The sequence below is a fragment of the Ochotona princeps genome, chromosome 5 (assembly GCF_030435755.1).
Source record: "Ochotona princeps isolate mOchPri1 chromosome 5, mOchPri1.hap1, whole genome shotgun sequence".
In the NCBI taxonomy this organism is placed as follows: domain Eukaryota; kingdom Metazoa; phylum Chordata; class Mammalia; order Lagomorpha; family Ochotonidae; genus Ochotona; species Ochotona princeps.
In genome coordinates this window covers 105864433-105884739 of record NC_080836.1, presented here as the reverse complement: position 1 = coordinate 105884739, position 20307 = coordinate 105864433, and the positions used below count along the sequence as shown (strand labels likewise).

The 20307-nt window shown below is 55.7% G+C and overlaps 1 protein-coding gene across 1 annotated transcript; it reads right to left on the bottom strand.

Moving 5' to 3' along the window:
• Positions 1-10176: 10176 nt before the first annotated feature.
• On the bottom strand, positions 10177-19752 carry ACKR3 (atypical chemokine receptor 3). Its single transcript, XM_004597404.2, has 2 exons — positions 19696-19752; positions 10177-11811 (listed from the first exon to the last, which is right to left on the bottom strand). Exon 2 carries the CDS (start codon positions 11784-11786, stop codon positions 10698-10700), a length of 1089 nt encoding a protein of 362 aa, XP_004597461.2. The 5' UTR covers positions 11787-11811; positions 19696-19752; the 3' UTR covers positions 10177-10697.
• Positions 19753-20307: the final 555 nt, after the last annotated feature.

Here is a 20307-nt window from a genome sequence, read left to right as displayed (position 1 = left end):
CCTGGTTCAGCTAGCCAACAGTGGGGATGTGTGTGTGAGCTGGCAAGTGCTATGGAAGCCCAGAAGGGTACCACTGCTGCTGCTTGGGCGTACTCTGCCTGGCTGTGCGGTTGGCAGGGATGACACTGCCAGCTTTGCTCTCCGCATCTGGCTGAATTCTCCCACCAACCCACGCACAAGACACCACAAGTATCCCCGGTTTTCGAATGCAGCTGTCAAGACCCTGAGACATTAAATCACTTTCTCCACATCAAGCCAAGTACAGCAAGGAGCAAACGCAGACTTGCCTGAACTCCAAGTGCAAGCCGGGCTGTGCTACGCACACTGTTCCTCTCGCTGAAGGCTGGAGGCCACCCCATGTTGGCTGTCTCCCATGGACAGCCTTGAGGTGGTGAGGTTAATGGATAAAGACACTGCACACAGGCAATGGCCTGCTCCTAAGTCCTTGGAAGTCCTCTGTGCACCGAGTGAGATGGTGCTGAAGGGAACAACCTGCCACTTACACTCACCGAGTACAACTCGTTCCCCTGAATGGCAGATCCCTTGCTGCAGCTAAGCTTGGCCACCCCAGGGTCCCCAGCCAGGGCGAGCCCAGCCTCATTAACTCTTGGACCTGCATTTCACGGTCAGGTCCACCAAGAACAGGGCGCCTGTGATGGGCCCCAGACGTTCACCCTGGGCAGGTGCAGGAGGGCATGGCCTCCCCACCTTGCCCTGTGTACTGGCAGGGCCGTGTGAGGGCAACACAGCCCAGTTCATCTGTTTGCTCCCCACCCCACTGTTGGCACTCCCTCTGTTTTGAGCCCACTGGGAGGAGCCGTGTGCAGAGGCCTGGTCGCCCCCAGGGCTCAGATGCCTCCCACCCCGGCCCTGTGCATGGGTTCTGATCCAGGACCCCAGGCCCTTCCCAGAGTGAGTTGAACAGGGTCCACAGGCCTAGTTGATGTCCCCTGTGAGTCGCCTTCTCTGCATCCTGCTGCGTACACTTCTCACTTCACACATGCCTCACTGCAGGTGTTTGTCTGGACACTGCTCGGCTCGTCTATAGGGGGTTACTTCCTCCATTCGTCCCCGTGCCCAAGGAGCCCAGGTAAGACACCCTGAGAGTGGCTGCTCTCCTGTGAGACGACCTGACTCTCGGCCACTCTCCCACCCCCCAAAAGATGCAACTATGCCAGCAAAATATCGTTTGGAATGGGGTTTTCTAAGCAGCACACCCACAGGGTGGGGCTAAGAGGAATTTGCCCCACCCTAACCCTTCTCTATCTGCCCCCTGGGCTGTTTGGGCCCTGTGCCCATGTGGGAACCTGGGTGATAATTGGCGTCACTTAGCAGGTCACAAAACGTGTGGACGGTGGGGCCCATCCTGCAGTGCCCACACTAACGTATCCTCCACGGACTCCCAGAACCCCTTCGTCTCCCAACCCTCTTGGGTCTCCTTGCCGCCCAGCTGTGGTCAGCACTAGCACTGCGGCTGTGCTGGCTCTGCTGGCAGCCACCCTTCTTCAACCAGGGCACGCTCAGTCCGCGAGATCAAGCCAGGATGCGACAGGAGTTTCCCACAATTCAGTGCAACATCTGACTGTGAAAGTGCTGGGAAGCACTTTGTACAGCTGACACTGCTCCGCTCCACAACAACCCCAGCGCCCTTGCTGGCCACCCTGGGCACTCACTCCAGCTGCGTCTGGGCCTGCCCGCTGTGCTCAGTATGGGCTGCACCACACCATCTGTGCAAGCTGGGAGCACTGAGCAGGGATTCCGGGTGGGCCAGGAAGGCAGGCCCTGCCTGTGATTGGTTGATCCCCACATGGACTCTGACCAGGAAGATAAATGCTCGGAGTCCACACAGGGGGCTGGGCGCTGGCAGCCCAGGAGTGATGGATGCATCCAGGCGGCCCCGAGGCCGGCCACCAGTAACCACACCTCATTACTCACTGGCCACGGGGGCCTGCCTGCACATTCCGCGTCCATGACTCACTCACCCGCCAGGGCGTTTCCTGCTGCCGCTCACACATCAGATGACCCCTGGGAGGACCCTGGCCCCAGTGGGTGCCAGCCATGGGGCACCGCCAGGCAGGGTGGTGACATCACAACACTGACAAGGAGGTGTAATACAACACAGAACTGCACCGGGGGACAGCAGAAACAGATGAAGCGCCTGGGACAAACGCCAAGTGTCAGTTGGTGGGAGTGAACAGCGAGCAGCAGAGGGTTCCGCTGAGTGAGTTAGGGACCCGTCAGGAGTAGAGGGCTACGCCTTGCCCATCATTAGGGAGAGAGAGGGTGTTGTGTGGACCTTGGGTGGTCCCCAGAGGTCAGAGTGAGAGGAGGGACAGCCTTCTCTGAGGCTAGTAGGACTTGGGGAGGGCGCTACCCCAGCCCCAGGGAGGCAAAGGCCACAGGGCAGGCCACAGGGCAGGCCACAGGGCAGCCATTACCAGAGATGTTGTGCTTAGTAGAGGGTGAGGCAGCCATGGCTGGGTAGCAGTGGCCATGACAAGGGGCATGCAGCTGGCAGAGTCACCCCTTCACTGGAGGAAGGCTGGGGATTGTGTCCGAGAGTCAGAGGAAGAGGATGGTACAGCAGTGGCCCTAGCTCTGCACACACCCACTGGACGGGGGGCAGAGGCAGAGCCTTCCTCAGCTGTCCACCTACACCTGGGAAAGGTCTCCTCCCCAGTCCGCACCAGGGGTATGCAGGGTCTCCCAGGACCTGCTTCCACGGGAAAAGCAGGCACGCGGTGCCTCTGCAACCAGTGGCTAACCTCAGCGTGCAGGCTCTCGCCATGGGGAGCGGCAGCACTTTGCCATCCAGCCCCTCCCGTTGGGAGGTAGAGAAGTACCTTGGACCCCAGTCACCCTGGGTATCCTGGGGCAAGCCCGGGCTCGGGCTCCTAGATGCCACGCCTGAGATCACAGTCTGGACTACAAACCTGGAGCCCCTCCTGGGGAAGGGATGAGGCCCGAGGGGCAGCCTGGTGTCAATCTCAAAGAACAGCGCGTCCAACAGAGCCCATGTCGTCGTCAGCAGGGAGGAAGAGGCCCAAGACTGTGCAGGGGAGCCGAGGAGGCCACGAACATCGACCTACAACCAGTCCATTCGCCGCCCACCTTGTCCCATCCACTTCATTTCCTGGTCTCAAAGTGGCAGTGCCCTCCCCCCCCCGGGGATCCCTGGCTCACAGCCTGCTCTGACCACACCACACAGTGACTAACAAGCCCAGGACTTCCAGGGCATCTGCTTGTAAGAGCCAGGAGGCCTACGTGCATGCTTGGTCCCCTAGGGCCTGTGCCCCTGGGGCCCCGGCCATCCTCAGGTGGAGAGAAGGGCTCCCAGTGCCTCCAATCAGGAGGCCACACCTGCGCTCGGTTCTGGTGGTTCGCAGGATCCCTCCTCCCGTGGTGTGCCCCCAGAGCAATTTCTCCCTATCTTGGTCCCCACTGTGCATCAACTTTACCTAGCTGGTCACAGCTTGGAAAAAACAACCAAGTCCGGACCACTTGGGAGAGTTTACACCATGGGCACCTCATGGAGTCGCCTGGCGCTTGATGGACGGTGTGAACTTGGGGATCGCAGTGAAAAACGTCTCAGGCTGTGGTGCAACGAGGCAGCTGGGGATTGTTGGTTTTCCCTTCATCATAGCACGGCCTGGAATACAACCCAGGCTTACACAGTGAGAAACGCCCCAGCAGGCAGCTTCCATGCACCCTTCCAGCAATGCACAGCCCAGGCCCTTTCCCGTGAAAAACCTAAAAGCAAGCAAGATCAGCACAGTCCGGGCAAGCCCAGGGCACTTTCAGGAGGTCCCGGATGGGGACAAGACACGTCTGCCGCGCCCCAGGACGTGTTGCCGGGCCAACGCACAATGGGAGTCACCCAAGCAGATGTAATGCCAGGGCGTGAGGACTTTCCCTGGGCCTTTTCTTCTGAGAATCGTTCGAGGGAAGATCCCGACCCATCTAGGAAGTGCTTTTAATCAGTTTAGTTCCGGAAATAACTATGGAAATTTTTCTGATTTTTCCATTCTGCCACTTCTGCGCATTACATGGCTGAGGCGGCCCCACTTTCATCCCCATCAGCTGTAGCTGGGGTTGGGGGGAGGTTGCTGTATGCAAAGGACATGATTGGCAGGACGACTTGAGTGCATAAGCATATGAAAAGCCAACAAAAAGGAAGCTTCTGAAAATCAGAAAAAATGCAGAGCCCTGCACGGTTCCTCGCCCTCTGTGCAGATAACCACTTCCTGCTCTGCGCAGGGCCCTGGCCTGGGGTTGTCTACCTCGGAGCTTGAGACACTCCTCTTCAGGAAGCTGAGACCAGGTCACGTGTGCTGTGTCCCACGGCAGCAGACAGGTCAGTGGACCTTGTGCACCTGCAAGGTCCGGGTCTCAGCCGAGCAGCATGTCCGCCCAGTACTGAGTGCCGTGAGAAGCGATTATGCAAAACAGAAGCTCGATGAGCTTTGCAGACATTTGCATGGGCTCTTGCAGGTTTCAAAGCGCATCACTCACTCCATGACTCATTCCTCCTCTCCTGATCTCAGCAACCTCTCCACGAAGCTGGACAAGTGAGGTTGTGGAGACTCACGGAGGAAGTATTGCTAACATCATTCACGAATACGAAGAGTTCAGTGTCACCGCCCCACACATGGCCCTACCCAGTCCTGGCTCTTGCTCTGTCCACGACCCGTGTTCTCCCTGATCTTGGAAACATTACATGGAAATGAGTGCCCCTGGACAGCTGCTGTCCCATGAGCCGCTGCTCCATGTGCCCCCGCACCACCATGGCAGGTGCTTCATGGCGACTGTGATGTGATGGCGGCAGCAGCCCCATGAGTCAATGCCTTCTCCTTCAGACTTCACAAGAAGAAACTGAAGTGGAGCAAAGCTAAAATGCTGACCCATTCCCCTAAAGATGACCTGTTCCCCCAGGCTTCTTGGCCCCCTGGGCCCAGCTCTTCCTACAACAGCAGAGGCCCAGTACTGCTACCAAGTGGATCCCAACTCTGGGACTCAAGCCCTCACAAGGACCACACCATACCAAAGCATGTTTCCATATTTGTGTGTTGGTAACACAGATGGTAGCAAGTCCAGGGATGTGCGTGTGTGTGTATGTGTACATGACTACAAGAGCCAGTCTGTCCCCACAGGAGCGTGGAGCAGGGCCAGCCTCCCTGTCATCCTAAACGCAGACAGACCACTGCCTATCTGCACCATGCACCTGTTCATACCTATAATTTAATTTCCTATCACTCCTCAGTAAACCAGCATCACTGCACTTCAAATATCCCTGGCGTCAACACAGGGGGGTCCTTACAGGCCACACAGAAATGTGCTATCCCCTCTCCACAGAGCCCAAGGGGCACTGTCAATAACACATGCCAGATCTTGTAACAACTTCCTGAAACTCTCAGATCTTGAGGAACTAAACTCTCAGTAATACATAAGGATTGGGTGGAAAATGGAATTAAAAGATAAAATTGTTAATGTGAAAAATCAATCATTTATTTCTTTTTTATTTTAAAAATAATTTGGTTTTTTTCATTATTGCTATCATATTATTATTATTTTGCGATACAGTTCTATAGGCCCTGAGATTTCTCTTATATTTCCCCTATATCATTACAACACTATAGTTCCTCAGAAACAGTCATAAGCCCATCATTGCGGGCATGGACAATGGCAGAGAGTCCAACATCCCATTGCCAAGGCACATCCAATAGTTTCACCAGGAGTCCATCCATGATCCTGAGTAGAGATGCACACTGCACTATAGCCTCACATCTGGATATGACAGTCTCCATTACACAGTCACTATACATCCCCTTAAATGAAAAGCCACAAAACAAAATCAACAACAGGAAGAAAAAAAAAGAAATGAACAACACCATGAAGTTAAGTAACATGCTACTGAATGCTTAATGTGTCACTGAAGAAATGAAAAACAAAATCAAGAACCTTCTTGAAGAAAATGATGCTACTATATGATCTATGAGTCAGTGAAGAATTTAATGAGAAAAAAAGTGTTTTGAAGAGATGAAACTAAAAACAAAAGCATCAAAATCCATGAGATAGGGTTTCCACTGATCTTTGTTGGTGAGATATGTCTCCTGTAGGCAACAAATAGATGGGTTTTGTATTTTTAATCCAGTCTACTAATCTATGACATTTGGTTGATGGGTTTGAGCCGTTTACACTCAGGGTCAAAATAAATAGGCCGTAGTTTGGTCCTGTCATTTTAGTAATGGGTTGTTCATTGATTTAGTCTTCTGTTGTTATTTTATTGGGATGTTCTTCACATTTGCCTTTGATTTTGGTGGGCACTATTCCTTTTCTCTGTCAAGAGAATATCTTTAATTTGTAGGGCAGGCTTGAAAGAGGCGTATTCTTTTAACTTTTCTTTACTGTGGAAGAATTTTATTTCATTTTCAAAGACAAAAGAAAGCTTTGCTGGATATGTTATCCTGGGCCAACAGTTTTTTGCTTTTAGAATCTGGAATATGTCGCTCCATTCTCTTCTGGCCTGTAGAGCTTCCTGTGAGAGGTCTCCTGTGAGTTTAATCAGCATTCCTTTATATGTCAGTTGGTTTTTTTCACGTGCACATTTAAGGATCTTTTCCTTATGTTCGATTAAAGAGGGCTTGATTATCATGTGTCGTGGTGAAGATCACTTTTGATCAGCCCTGTTGGGAGTTCTGTGCCCTTCCTGGATGTTGTTTTCCAATTCTTTTTCCAGATTAGGGAAATTTTCTTTTATTATTTCATTACATACATTCTTAAACCCAGCTTCTCTTTCTGCACCTTCTAGAACTCCCAGAACTCTTACGTTTGGCCTTTTAATAGTGTCTCTTAATATTTTTCTTTCCATTTTTTTTTTGAAAGGCAAGGAGACACAGGGAGACGGGGGGGGGGGGGGAGAGAGAGAGAGAGAGAGAGAGAGAGAGATCTTCCTTCTGGTTTGTTCCCAAACGCCTGTGGCAGTCAAGGCTGGACCAAGCAGAAACCAGGATCCCGGAATTCAATGCGCGTCTTCCGTGCGGGCGACAAGGACCAAAGTTTGTGAGTCATCCCATGCTGCTTCCCCGGCCGCATCAGAAGCGGGTGAACCAGGCCCAGCCCAGGCACACCAACACGTGGTGCAGGTGCGCTAAGCAACAGCTGCACTGCTGCACCCAGTGCCTGCCCCACAGGGATGCCACGACTTCCATAACCCATAACCCATACAGGTTTCCTTCATAACGTACGTTTTCCATGAGCTTTTCGAAGACCCCTGCGCTTGCACAGATTTCAGAATCTTTTGCCCCAGAACAAAGTTTCATTCCATTTGAAGTTCCCTTGTGCCTCCATGCAGTGGCTCCCCTGGGGCTCAGCAGAGAAGCCCAGGGCTTCCAGGAGGAAGTATGGGAACTGCTCCTCTCTCTTCTGTCATCACACCCTGTGTGTATTCACAGTTCCCCTTGTTCCCCTGAGCTCGAGATGCCCACAGTTAGCTCAGATGGCAAGTCTCCAGGGAGTGACAGCCAGTTGCCGTTTTCCTAAGAAGAGAGCCCAAAGCCCTGGCCACTGCTGTCCCCTGTCCACAGAGCCCAGCTGCTGTGGTCCCCTGTCCACGGAGCCCAGAGGCGGTGGCTTAGGGGTCTCTCTCCCTGCAGACCTGGACATACATGTGTTCAGTATCTCCTCCCTAGGGGCTCCTGCAAGCACCAAGGTCGGTGCCTTCCTCACTTGCAGGGAACTCAGCAAACGTTTCCACGAGACTCACCCACGAGGGCTGCCTTTGGCTTTGACTGACTTTGCACCTGAATGAGAAGGTGGAGGAGAGAGAGGAAAGCTCACCCCCGCTATGCAGTGAGGCAGGTGGAAACCAGGAGGGCAGTCTCTGGGGTGTAGAAGTTGCTTTGCACCCAGTGCAGGGCTTCAGGTGTCCTTCCGGGCACCAGCGACAACCGCTGCGGCCTGTTGAGGAGCTGGTCACTTTCGCCACCTGAGAAGGACAGCACAGGAATGACCTCCTGGTGGCAGAACGTCAGGGCCCGAGTCTCTGAAGAGGGGACCGGGAGCTTGTGCCCAACTCCTCTCCAGCCCTCAAGCAGAGTCTACAAACCACAGAGAAGAATCGTGTTCGCAGGGTTCGATGACGCCCTGCCCTCCCTGGTCACTCTGCAACCCCCCACCCCGCAGACCTGTGACTTGATTTCTCCCACGTTACCTCAGGAAACCAGAAACCCAAGTCAAGGCTCTCAGTGCAGGTAAGCAAGCCTTCCGGCCCCAGGCTTCCCCAGAAGGGGCTTTCTAGAAGGAACAGAGAAAGCTGACTCACAGGGGCTTCCCCCAAGCGCCCACAGAACCTGCTCCCTGGAGACCATGAACCTGGAGCCTCACAGTAGCCTGGGGCCCCACAAGCACTCCTCCTGGGCCAGGGGAGACAGAAAGCCCCCCTCCAGCTCACAAGACCCCCAGGCTGTGGGATGGAGATGCGTGCAGTCTGCCACAGAGAGGAAGCAGCTGTGGGCTGGGGCAACCCCCAACCCTGGCGTGACAAAGGAGACCTGCTTGAGCAGCAAGCTGGCTGTGACAGATCAGACATCTGTGGGGACAGCCAGCCATCAAGTCCCCTGCCAGCACCACCAGCATTGCCCACACCAGCACCAGGCCCTGGAAATTCCAGGGAAAAGGCAGCGACTCTGAACTGAAACAGCCATGTCAATATCCCCACAGCTGAGCCGCCCATGCTCCCAGGCCTGCCCCTACACACACACACACGTATACACACGTATACACACACATACACACACATCTACACATACACACATACACATATACACACGTATACACACATACACATGCGTATACACACACGTATACACACATAAACACACACACACACACACACACACACACCCCACCTGGAAGTCACTGCTTCTGTCTGAACTCAGATCCACTAGAAGGCTCAAACGCGGGGTCCATTCTCACCAGCAGGAGACACATGAGGTGTCACTCTGCCCTGCTCTCCGGTGCCGTCTCCTCCGAGTGTTCTCCCTTGGCATCTCTGCTCGTGGCTGTGCTGCCGTCCCCTCACAGACACAGCTACCATGTAGCCAGAGCCCTGCCTGGAGCCAGGCAAGGCGTGAGGACACCTGAAGGTGCTCGTGGGAATCCAGAGGGTACACCAAGTGAGTTGTGACATCTGCTTCAGAGTGCTGGGCTTTGAAACCCTTTGCAGGAGGCTGGCTGGGCCCCTGGGGACACTGGGATTCCCCCAGGTGAGTGTGGGGGCTAGTCCATCTGATGGAGTAGCAGTCCCTCAGCTCAGACAAAACTAAGAAGTCCACCTGGCACTCCTTCATATTGGCAAGCAGAGCATGGGGCAACTTGGTGTCACTCCGGGTGGAGGTGATCAGACTGGCACCAGGGGCCAGCCCTCACCGAGGCTCCTGCCCGCGGGATCCCCAGCCCTAGCTGTTGCTCCGGACAGGGCCAGGCGCTCTGGGGGTGCCCGTCCAAGCTCCCAGGGTTGGCTTGACTTCATTTGGAAACACACAGATCAGGGATCCCTCCCAACGCGTCTGACCTCAAGAGGATAACTGGGTGGTGTCTCCCAAATGCAAAGCACTGCTCTAGAAGGCTTGCTGCAGAGAGGGAGGCTGAGACCGCCAGCCGAGAAGAGACACACAGTGGCACCAGCTCCTGCTCTGCCCAGCCCCTCGCTGTGCCCTACCAACCATCCCTTCTGCCCCAAACACACCACTGTCTGACCACTCAGAAGGGGAGCACTCAGTGTACTCAAATGTTATCTCCCCGAGGAACTCCTCGGGTCCACCTCCATGGCAGTTTGTTTGTTTTTTTCTTTTCCAATACATCCAGCTGAGCTGTGCATGCCATGGCATGCCTACACCACCATCCCCCATGCCGTCTAAATGCCCAACAGGCTCATGAGGCTGAAACACAGGCAGGTGCATCTTTAGGAAACACAAATCTTTATTTAAAAAAAATAACTTACAAATCCAGAGCACTTCCTGTCCCTTGATGCACAGATCTGCAGCCGGGAACAGTTGTTTAAAACATTAACTTTACGATGCTAGTTACAACCACTGCCCTACAAGGCAGTTTTTGCTCCACTTCCTGTGCTAACACACACACACAAACACACACACGGATATAAAAATGGTCAATAAAACATTTCAGCCAGGACTGGCATATATTTATATATATTCATATATATATACACATATATAAACTTTCAGATCAGCTAACGATTAATGTCGTCCTTAGTCAACACTGAAGCCAAGCTAGCCCTTCAACTACCACACTTCAGATATGTCAGTCTGATTTCTCCTGTACAATATTTAAAATATATTTTAACTTTCCAAATACATTTATGATAAGGTACACCAATAGTGAGAAAATACAGTCTGAAAACTTAAATACAAATCACCATAAAAAATTTCCAAGGAACACATCACATTTTACTGTACAGATACGCCCGGGCCGGCCAGTCCTGGAGCTGACCTAGCTTGCACCTGCTCTGGAACTGCCAGAATGTACAGCCTGCAGGTTGGACACACGGTGACACCTGCTCCCCTCTTGGGCCCCTCAAACACCCAGAGCAAAGCTGTTCCACCTCCCTCATAGGAACCCACGCAGCCTGACCCCCGTGGGGCCAGGAGCCCACAGTCCTCACATGCCAGATGAGCCCATCACTTGGCGCCCTGTTCCAGCACCGAGTACTCGGCTTCTGACACTCTGGAAGCGTCAATGAGCTTGGTGAGCCCCGTCTTGGCTGAGTACTTGAAGATGAACGCCTTCATCAGCTCGTAGCGGTAGTTGCGGCTGATGAAGCTGTAGAGCACCGGGTTCACACAGCAGTGCACCAGGGACAGGCACTGCGTCACGTGCAGCGCCGTGAAGAGCGCGTTCTCCAGGTGGCAGGTGAAAGGGATGTAGTGCAGGATGGAGAAAATGTCCAGTAGCACCACCACGTGATAGGGCAGCCAGCACACCAGGAAGACCACCACGTAGGAGAAGATAATCTTGCGGCTGCTGTGTTTCTCGGGGTCGCCAGACGCCGCGAGGGCTCGGGCCAGCAGGAAGTAGAAGACGGCGATGACGGAGAAGGGGACAACAAAGCCCAGGACAACGGAGACCAGTTCCATGCCGATCAGCCACTCCTTGATGCTGTGCTCGGGGTAGAAGGAGCGGCAGTAGGTCTCGTTGTTGGAGGCAGACGTGACGGTCTTTAGGTAGTAGGTGTCGGGCAGCGACACACAGAAGGCCAACAGCCACACCAGGACACAGACGGTGCGGCGCACCCGCCTCTTCTTGGCACTGGACGTGCTGGTGAAGTAGGTGATGGACAGGTAGCGGTCCACGCTCATGCAAGTGAGGAAGAAGATGCTGCCAAACAGATTGATGGAGAAGATGAGGTGCGTGACCTTGCACGTGAGCTCCCCCATAGGCCATTGGTTGTGCTGCACCAGGCTGACCACCCAGACTGGGATGGTGAGGACCACCCACAGGTCAGCGATGGCCAGGTTCAGCAGGTAGCAGTGCGTGTCGTAGCCGGTGGTCTTGGCCTGGATGTTCACCCAGACCACCACGGAGTTGGCCACCATGCCAACGACGAAGATGAAGATGTAGACCAGGGCGAGCGTGTAGAGCAGGACGCTCTTGTTGGGAAGGCCAGTGCACTGCACCGTGTCCACCACGATGCAGTCGCTGCTGTTGCAGGGCCACACCGCGTCGGAGAAGTTCCCTGGCTCCACGTAGTCGAAGAGGTGCATATCCATGGTGTGAGAGCAGTGGGGGAACCGCCTGCAGGGAAACAGTGGAGACGGAGACGTGTCAAGGCAAAATGTGTTTCTCGTGGCCTTTCAAGCTCAGCCGCTTTACTTCAGCGCTGTGCAGTCTTTGCCAAAGGAGAAAAGAACAGTCCTAATGGGACCCAGCAACACAAACACAGATACAGGGAGACTCTGAACAATCAGCCCCGCCCAGTACTCCAAGAGAGAAACAGTGTTACTCTCCGTATCTTCTCAGCTCCGCCATCTCCAGACCCCTGCTGCTATTGCCTGGGACTGGAAATCAACAAGGTGCCCAGGCCAGAGCAAGCTCAGGCAGAGTCCCTGCACATGCAGGGGCACGGGTACTGCCGCCCCACCCCTCTCCTCCAAGAGCAGCAGCCGTGCCTGCTTGCCAGACCTACTCCAGTGCAGGTGCCTGCCTTTGCCATCTTCAGGAAAGCACTGAACATCCTCCTCCAGACCTGCATTTCAAAGGTGACTCTGCCAAACTCAGTGGCAGCCCTGGGTCATGGGCACAAGGAACTCACTGGCAGCCTGTCTGCACCCCATGTCTGCAGACTCTGGCTTTGATTTTTGATGGCGGGAACCCACAGCTGCCCCAGCTCTCTGCCCCTTTGTTTGCACAGCTGCTGCAAGAATCACGGGGGCCAAGACCCCAGCACAAGGTCCCTCTCCACCTGCTGCCCTTCTGGAGGGCTGATCTGCTGTGAGGCCAGTGCCCCCAGGAACCGTTAGCCTGTGACATTCTACGAGGCACCTCTGTGTCTAGAAGTGGAGCTAGCGACAGCTGCCAGGAGCCATCTTCTATAGCACACCTGTCCCTTGAGCCCCAGGCCACAGACCTGGGCTGCATGAGAGTCATAAACGAAAGCCCTCCAACCCGGGAAGGGAGTCCCAACAGTCCTGTGCCAGGACGTCCTGGGGCAGAGACCAGCATTTGTGGCAGCCCTGAGCGTGTGGGAAGTCACCATCAGGCCAGCCCTGGCCCCCAGGGTGGACCTCCTGTGCTTTCAGTGTTTAAACCAACGCTGGTCAGGGGGCCAGGAGAGCAGTGCCCCAGCAGACACCTAACAGCAACAGCTCAACAAACCTCCAGCCCTGGGCAGAAGGCACCTGTGACTTCTCCACGGGGACAACAGAGCTTCTCTGCGGGCGAAACACAAAACCTCAGCTTACTTCTTTTTCTGCCTTGGAGACTGGAGAGTCACAGATACCCCTGTGGGCACCCCGGGTGCCAGCCTCCCCAAGATGTGGTTGCCTCCCGAGATGGACACCCTGCCCCCCTACATTGACCACCCTCTGTCGCAGGAGCCGCTAGCCTCGCAGAGCACCCTGCCTGGGGGACACCTGCCCTGCACCCCTTGCCCTCATGCATGAGCCTGGCAGGGCAGCTGTGGAGTTGAGCAGCAGCCTGGCTGGGGAAAATGAACTTTGGGCTTTGGGCATACCTGACTCTGCTCCCATGAGGACTTATGCCCAATAGGGCTGCCAAGGACACAGAGGAAGAAGTGGGAGCTTCTCTGACCAGCCAGGCCACCTGTCTACCATGGCTGACCGAACCTGGAGTGGACCCCACTATTCACACCTGACTCAGAGGGAGAAAGCAAGAGTGGCTCCCATGCCCTCTCCCCTACTTCCCTAAAATGATTGCACCTGCAGCACGCAGCCTCCAGACAGAGCGTGTCACCCAACTGCTGCCTTCCCGGACCTCAGTCCCTAGAGGGGAGAGGGTGGGCCACAGCCCCACAACCCAGCAGTGGAGGGATCAGCCCTGGAGACCAGATGGAAGCTCACTGGACACTTGCTCAGCCTCTCCCCTGGGCCCAGGAAGAAGGGAGGACTCCATAGCTCTGCTAGCCCGAGTCAGCATCCTCAGCCCATGCAAGATGACCCTCCAGGGTTCAGCTACGGCCTGCAACTGACCACATCCTTGGACTGCCCTGGATGGGACCACACAACAGGAAGACACCTACTGCTCATGCCTCCTAGAAAAATGCATCCTTCCTGTGCCCCCTACAACTTCTCCCAGATGCCCCTAAGCGCCCAGCTCCAGGGACTCAGAGCCCTGCATTAGGAAGGGAATTTAGCCCTATGGTCTGTCCCGCCCCCTGAGCAAGGCACGTCTGATTACGTCATCACTGGTCTCAGAGGAATTGTTTTTCTGAGCTAAGCACCCCTCCCCTGGCTCCTCTGCTTGCTTCGGAGGCAGCACGGGGGACATGGCCCACAAGCCACGGCTACTACTGCCCAAGGGCAGAGCAGAGGCACTCATCACCAATCACCCATCACTGATCAATAATCAATAGCCAATAGGACCAGGGAGGGGGCAGCACCTGCTCAGTCAGGCCAGGAGGTGGAGCCAGACTGCACACCCTCCCCTCAGGGCCTGAACAAATCTGTCATCCCCTTCCCCCAACACACACCAACACACACGCACAATGTGGCAGCAGTCAAAGTGAGGAAGGGAAGCCAAGAGAAAGGAGATGGGGGCTGACCTGCAGCGGTCACGGCCCCCACAGAGTCCAACAAGGACCAGGGACAACAATGAGAACGCCACCCATCCACAGAGCCGCTTGTCACTCACGTTGCTCATGCTGGCACTCTGGAGGCCAACCAGGGCTATCTCCAGAACACAGAAGCCTACGTGTTACAGTCACCCCCTCACTCTAAGTAGGCACCACTATGCCCCGCCATGGACGGGGGCTGCAGGGGACACCCAGGCTGCCCAGCCACCTGCGGAGGCAACTCTCCAGCCTGGGTGACCGGCTCAGGTCTCCACAGGTGACACAAAAGGCATGCTGTCTACTACCTGCTCAAGGCCAGAGACTAAGCTCCCAGCAAAGACTGCGAGGTGAGGGGTAAGCGCCCGCCCCGCCCAGCACACCAGCTGATCACCTTCCTCATCTGTCCCCCACACTCTGGCACAGAGGCGCCAACCCCGGCATCTCAGGAACCCCCCACTGTCCCATTGGCCCGGCCACCCTCTGCTGGAACCAATCCCGTGGGCTCGAGGAAAGAGTGCCTGAGCCACATGTGGGTGTCCGTCACACCTGCCTCTCCGTGGGCCCAGGGCCTGCGCAGGCCCACCCCGAGCTGCAAGGCGCCCACGTAACAGATTCCAGCTGTCAGCACAGGGGCTCGGGCTCCACGCCCGTTCCAGCTCTGTGACTTCACACGTTCACACATTTCCCTTCTTGAAGCCGTCATGTTTCCCGGCGTGCGCACAGATGTTGCCTGAAGCAACGCTTCTTTACCAGCAGAAACCAGAGTCCACGGCCATGGCTGTCAGGAGAGGCCTGGTTTCATTAGGCAAGCGGAACACGGCACAGACACCTTTGCAGCTTCCTGCCTCACTGGTCCTCAGGAGCCTACACTCAGGCAGCATTCTGGATGCCCCCAGTCCCCCCCACACACCTGGCTGGGAGCCCAGGGCAGAGAGAATCCTGACACCTCCGGTTGTGCATCTAGGTCCTGAGCTGGGTGGGAATTCGGGCACCTGGCCACGTCTGACACCAGCCAGGCCAGGAGGGACTCTGGATGTACCCCAGCCACCGCAGCAAAGAGGGCCACCTCCTCTCAGGACCATGCAAGGTTTGCACAGGCCTTGAAGGGAGGGGCCACGGAGATGCACACACACACACCCGAGAAGGAAAAACAGGCCTGTGTACACCTGCGTCTGAATGTGTCTAAGTCAAGGCCATGGCAGGGATGGCTGCACAAAGCCTTGGGTCGGGAGAGTGGGACGAGGGAACAAGCGGCAGCTGCAGTTTGACTCGGCCTCTGTGTGATTGCAGAGTGACCTAAAGGCTCCCAGCCAGCAGGCAGGGTTCAAGTCCGCCTTCCCTGCACCCCAGAGAGGCAGTTGAGAGCCAAAAGCTGTCAACGTCAGCTTCCAGGCCTCTCTCCCAACACGATCACATCTCGCTCAGCCCTGTCTGTGGGGACTCCTTGGTCATCATCCCAGTCCCACACCTGCGCAGGGGCAGGCAGGGAGTGTCCCCGTGGCCACCAACAGACACAGCCTCTGTCCACAGCCGCGAAGGGGAGCTGGTGCAGTACTCACAGCCCCGACAGTCAGGGCCTCCCGGTGCGTCCAGTGGAGGCCCGCGCCTCTCAGGAGGCTCCTGGATGACGGCCGACTGCACTGACTTAGTTGCCTGAGCTCACCCAGCAAGCTGGGGCGAAGCCAGGATGAGCCGTCTCCAAGACGAGGGTCAACGTGAGCTGCGGGCTTGGCCTGCGGCGACCAAAACTTGCTCCCAGAGGCTGCCAGGCGTTCAGCCACCTGGCCGGTGTCCTCCAAAGCTGCCTCTAACTCGCCGTCTCTTCTGCCTTCTCCCTGGTCCTGTGGCACATCTGGCTCTGCACCTGTCGGCCTCACCTCTTTCCACTCTGCCTGCTCAGCTCAGGCCAGGGTTGGGCTCAGGAGGTGGGGTCTGGGTGTGTCCATGCGGGAGCCACACCCACACTGTGGCTTTGGGGAAGAACAACACTGTGGTTGGTGGGGGCTCTGGAAGCTGGGGGTGGGGCAGGCCTGTCACAACAGCAGTGCAGATAAGATAATGGGACAAGGCCCAGGGGGCCCCTGACATCAGTGCCAAGCCATGGACTCTCTGCCCTCCAAGGCCCTGGGGGACCTCTGTGTTGGGGTCACCACCTTGCTGGCAATCTGCACCCTGCACCCCAATGTGGCATTTGCCAGCATGGATATCCAGACAAGTCCTGCACCCCAAGGCAAGTCCTTCCTTAGCTGCTCACTCTCCATCCTCCCGGAGGCTGAGGTCAGAGCAGGTGCCAGCACAGAGCTGTTTCTGACTTCTGCAGAGACTTTATCGACTGCCAAGGCTGGCACTGTGGTCCCTTCTCCTCAGCTGTTTCCGGCTTACAGACAGTGTCCAGTTGTGACCAGCAGACTCTACATGGACTCTAAAGAACCACTGGCCACGGCACATCGCCGGGGTGAGTTTGCAGTTTGCTGGAAACCGACCAACCAAGCAGGAGGAGAAGCCCAGCAAGGTTCTGGCCTGGGCAGTGGTGTGGCCACTCCCAGGATGGCAGCAGAATGAGCACTGTGTCCCCCCGTGCCACGCCAAAAAGGTCCCTTAGTAGCCACCAACAGTCTCCTACACAAGGAACAGCTCTGAATTACTTGAGCACTAGTAAATAAAATAAAGAAGGGTGTGGGAGGTGGAATGATGCCCCGATTGGGGCAGAGCCCTGGAGCACACTTGGCACTCACACCTGGGAAAGCCTTGTCCACTTGCAAGTCTAAGGAAGGGAAACAAAGCAAGTCCCCGTCCAGGAGCCCTGCAGGGTGGGCACATCCAGCGTCCCACCCGGCCTGGGTGCTGTTGGCATCAGCCGGAATTCCCGCCCAGTCCAGGAACTGGACGTACAGCTGGAGGTGTCAGCTGGGCTGGGGGATCGCCACCCTTGGCTCTGCTCCAGAGGATAAGTGAGGCAGGACGTTACAGACACACCTGTCATCACGGGAACAGAAGCGGCAGATGCTCACAGGCAGCCCCTCCATTTTCCCCACAGCTGGCCCTGTATCCACCCCTGGCCAGCAGCAGTTCAAGGCAGCCTGGGGGTACTCCTCAGCCCTTTGCATGCCTGGTACACATCCCTGATGGCATTCAGGCCCACCTGTGGCTCTAGAAAGCACCCTCCCCTCCGAAGGATGCGTGCCCACAATCCCATCAGTAACCAAGCAGCACGGGCTGGCTGCTCCAGCTCCCAGTGAGCAGGTCCCGGGGACCCAGCACCTTCCACATTCTCTGCACCCCAGGCCAGCCCTGGAAATCAGGGCCCCCCGCCCCTCCTAACCCATCTAGCTAAAGTGTCTGCTGGTTTTTAGTTTAGTCCAAAATACATACCCCGGAGGTATCTGCTGCTTTTCTCTTCTGGATTTCAGAAGTCTCTCACACAACACAAACCTGATTGTTTTTCCCTAAATTCTGCCTGTACACTCGCAGCTGAGTCAGAAGGCATTTTCGTACAACACCTGTGCCTAGGATTCCAGTGAGACTCCTGTGTTGCCTGGTTTAAAAGAACCGACGCCTGGGGGCCCTAAATTCCTTTCATTTTCCTACAACGGGGACAGCAGAGGAGGAAGCTGATGCTGAGAAACCTGGAGACCTTCCTCCTGGTTAGCAGAGGGACCTTTTCTCCTGGGTTTAAGTAGCTGCAATCCACCTTGCCTCCCCAAATTCACTGGAAAACTGGGGCCCTGGGCCGGCTGCAGCCACACAAAAAGCCACTGTTCCCGACTAAGTAGGGTTTTTGTTTTTTGTTGTGTTTTTTTTTTTCCTCCCTGCTCAGAAAGCCTGCACTTGGCCCAGCCCCGGGCCTGATTGGAAGTCCTCAAGCCTTTCCTCCACTCTCTGAGGGGAAGAAACTCACCTCCCCAGGCTGCTCTGTTCAGCCCCAGCACGCCACCTTGCAACTTTGTAAAGTTATGACTGCAACAGGCTACTCCAGTGGACAGCCAAGGCAGCTACTCCTGCACTCGCCTGGGCTTTGCAGCCCGCTCCTCTGCAGCTCCCTCCAGCCTCCTGTGCGAACACCAAGTGTTTATGGCACAAAGCGGGGGAAAACAGAGCAAATCGTTTCTTGCAGAGTAGCTGCTCCCATGTGCAGCTCTGCTCCGAGCAAGGCTTTGCCTCCACAGAAAGCTTATGCTCGGATGAAAGGAGAGAGAGGTCGTTTATCCATTTAGGATCTATAGAAACCTCACAGGCGCCACTTTCCTTTCTAAGCATGCCTATTTGATCTCCACATTTCCCCGGAATAAATACAGGGACACAAAGGCAGCATCTGTGTTCAGAAAGAAAAAAAAAACGTTACCACATTGAGAGTTTGCAGGCAGAGGCTGGAGGGTGGGGGGTGGGGGGATGTCGCTGTCCCAAATACCTTCAAAGGACTCTGAATCATTTCAGGGGGCTCGGTCCCTCTTTGGAAGGACGCATCAACCCTGTTGTGATCCAATGAATAGAAAGAAAAGGAGGAAAGAAGAGGAAAGACAAGAGAGGGAGAGAGAGGGAGAGCCAGTCTGACTTTTACAACTTCTCATTGTCCTGCAAGTTACAAGTCTTGGCTAACAACCCGTGGCAGATCACACTCCGAGCCCTTGCTCTCAGGCACCCCTCACCCCCCACGCATGTCACAGACTCCCACCATAGGCAGACTTCACCTAGTGGGGATGGAAGTTATACAATGCTAGACTTCCGTGGGCACCCTTGCCTTGTTTCTTTTCCAACTGAAGCTGGGCTTAACACATTCCAGGACGACGATAAATACTAGAATTAGATTATCCGGGACGCAATAGAGTCTTAACCACTCACATTTATAGCTTCCGGGCTTACGGGAGTTGGTAATCCCCCTGAACGCGGGCTCTCTCCTCGGCAGACTCTTCCACAAAGTCCATGTTCAGGGCGCAGACTACTCCCCTGTCCACCCCAAAGGAAGCCAGGCAACCGTGGTGCCACGTTAACCCCGTACCAACTCCGGGCAGGCAGAGGCGACAGTTGGAGTCTTCGCAAAGTTCCCTTGCTCTCTGGAGCTCAGACACCCACTACCCACAAAGAACCACCAGAATCTGAAATCCGACCGATGTACAGGGAAACCCCCATGCCATGAGAGACTAGAACATCGCTGCGCCTGGCTCGGCTCTCAGCAGGGCACACGCCCGCCCGCACGCCGCCCTGGAGGGGCAGACATGGTTCCTGAGGCAGGCAGGCAACACGCAGCCGACTCCGGGCTGATCTCCCTGCAGGCGCGCCGCCGCTCCGGCCGGCATCCCGGCCACTGCAAAGAAAGTCCAGGGAAAAGTCCACGGGGGGAGCTTCCCTGCCCGCCGCCCCTCGTGCGCCAGCGGGGAGGCTGGTTTCCTTACCTCCGGGGAGCTGGCTGGGCTCCGGTCGCCTTCCTGGTGGAGCGGTGCTGTGCGCTCGCTTGCTCGCTTGCTGCAGTTTGCAGTCACTGAGCTCAGCTGCCTGCAAAACTCGCGTTTTATACACTGTGGACAGGCGCCGCTAGATGGCAGCTCAGAGATTCTGCCGCTCCCCCTCCGCCCCTGCACCTCCCCCTTCTCTCTCTCTCTCTCTCTCTCTCTCTCTCTCTCTCTCTCTCACACACACACACACACACACACACACACCACACCCCCTTCCCTCTCCAGTAAACCTTTCCTAGTCTGCTGCTTCCTGCACAAGCGCACACCTGGGAAACCCCAGCCCCCTTCCTTCATTTGCAAACTCTAATGGAGCCACAACACCCATACAGGCCCCTTTGGGGGCAGGGGAGAAAGGGATGGGAAGCCGGCGAGGAAAATAAAAAGAAAAAGGAAACTTGCAGAGAAACCCTGGTGCCTTGCAAAATTGTCAAATATTTATCCTGTCTCAGGTACATCTTTAATAATCCCATTACCACCACCACCGGAGTTCCTTTGAATGCCTTCTTAGCGCTGGGGAAGACATTGTTCCCAAGACAAATGACTCTGGACTTG

Bases quoted from the DNA above. Each gene is read 5' to 3' on its own strand.
- ACKR3 (XM_004597404.2), bottom strand. From the start codon at position 11,786: ATGGATATGCACCTCTTCGACTACGTGGAGCCAGGGAACTTCTCCGAC.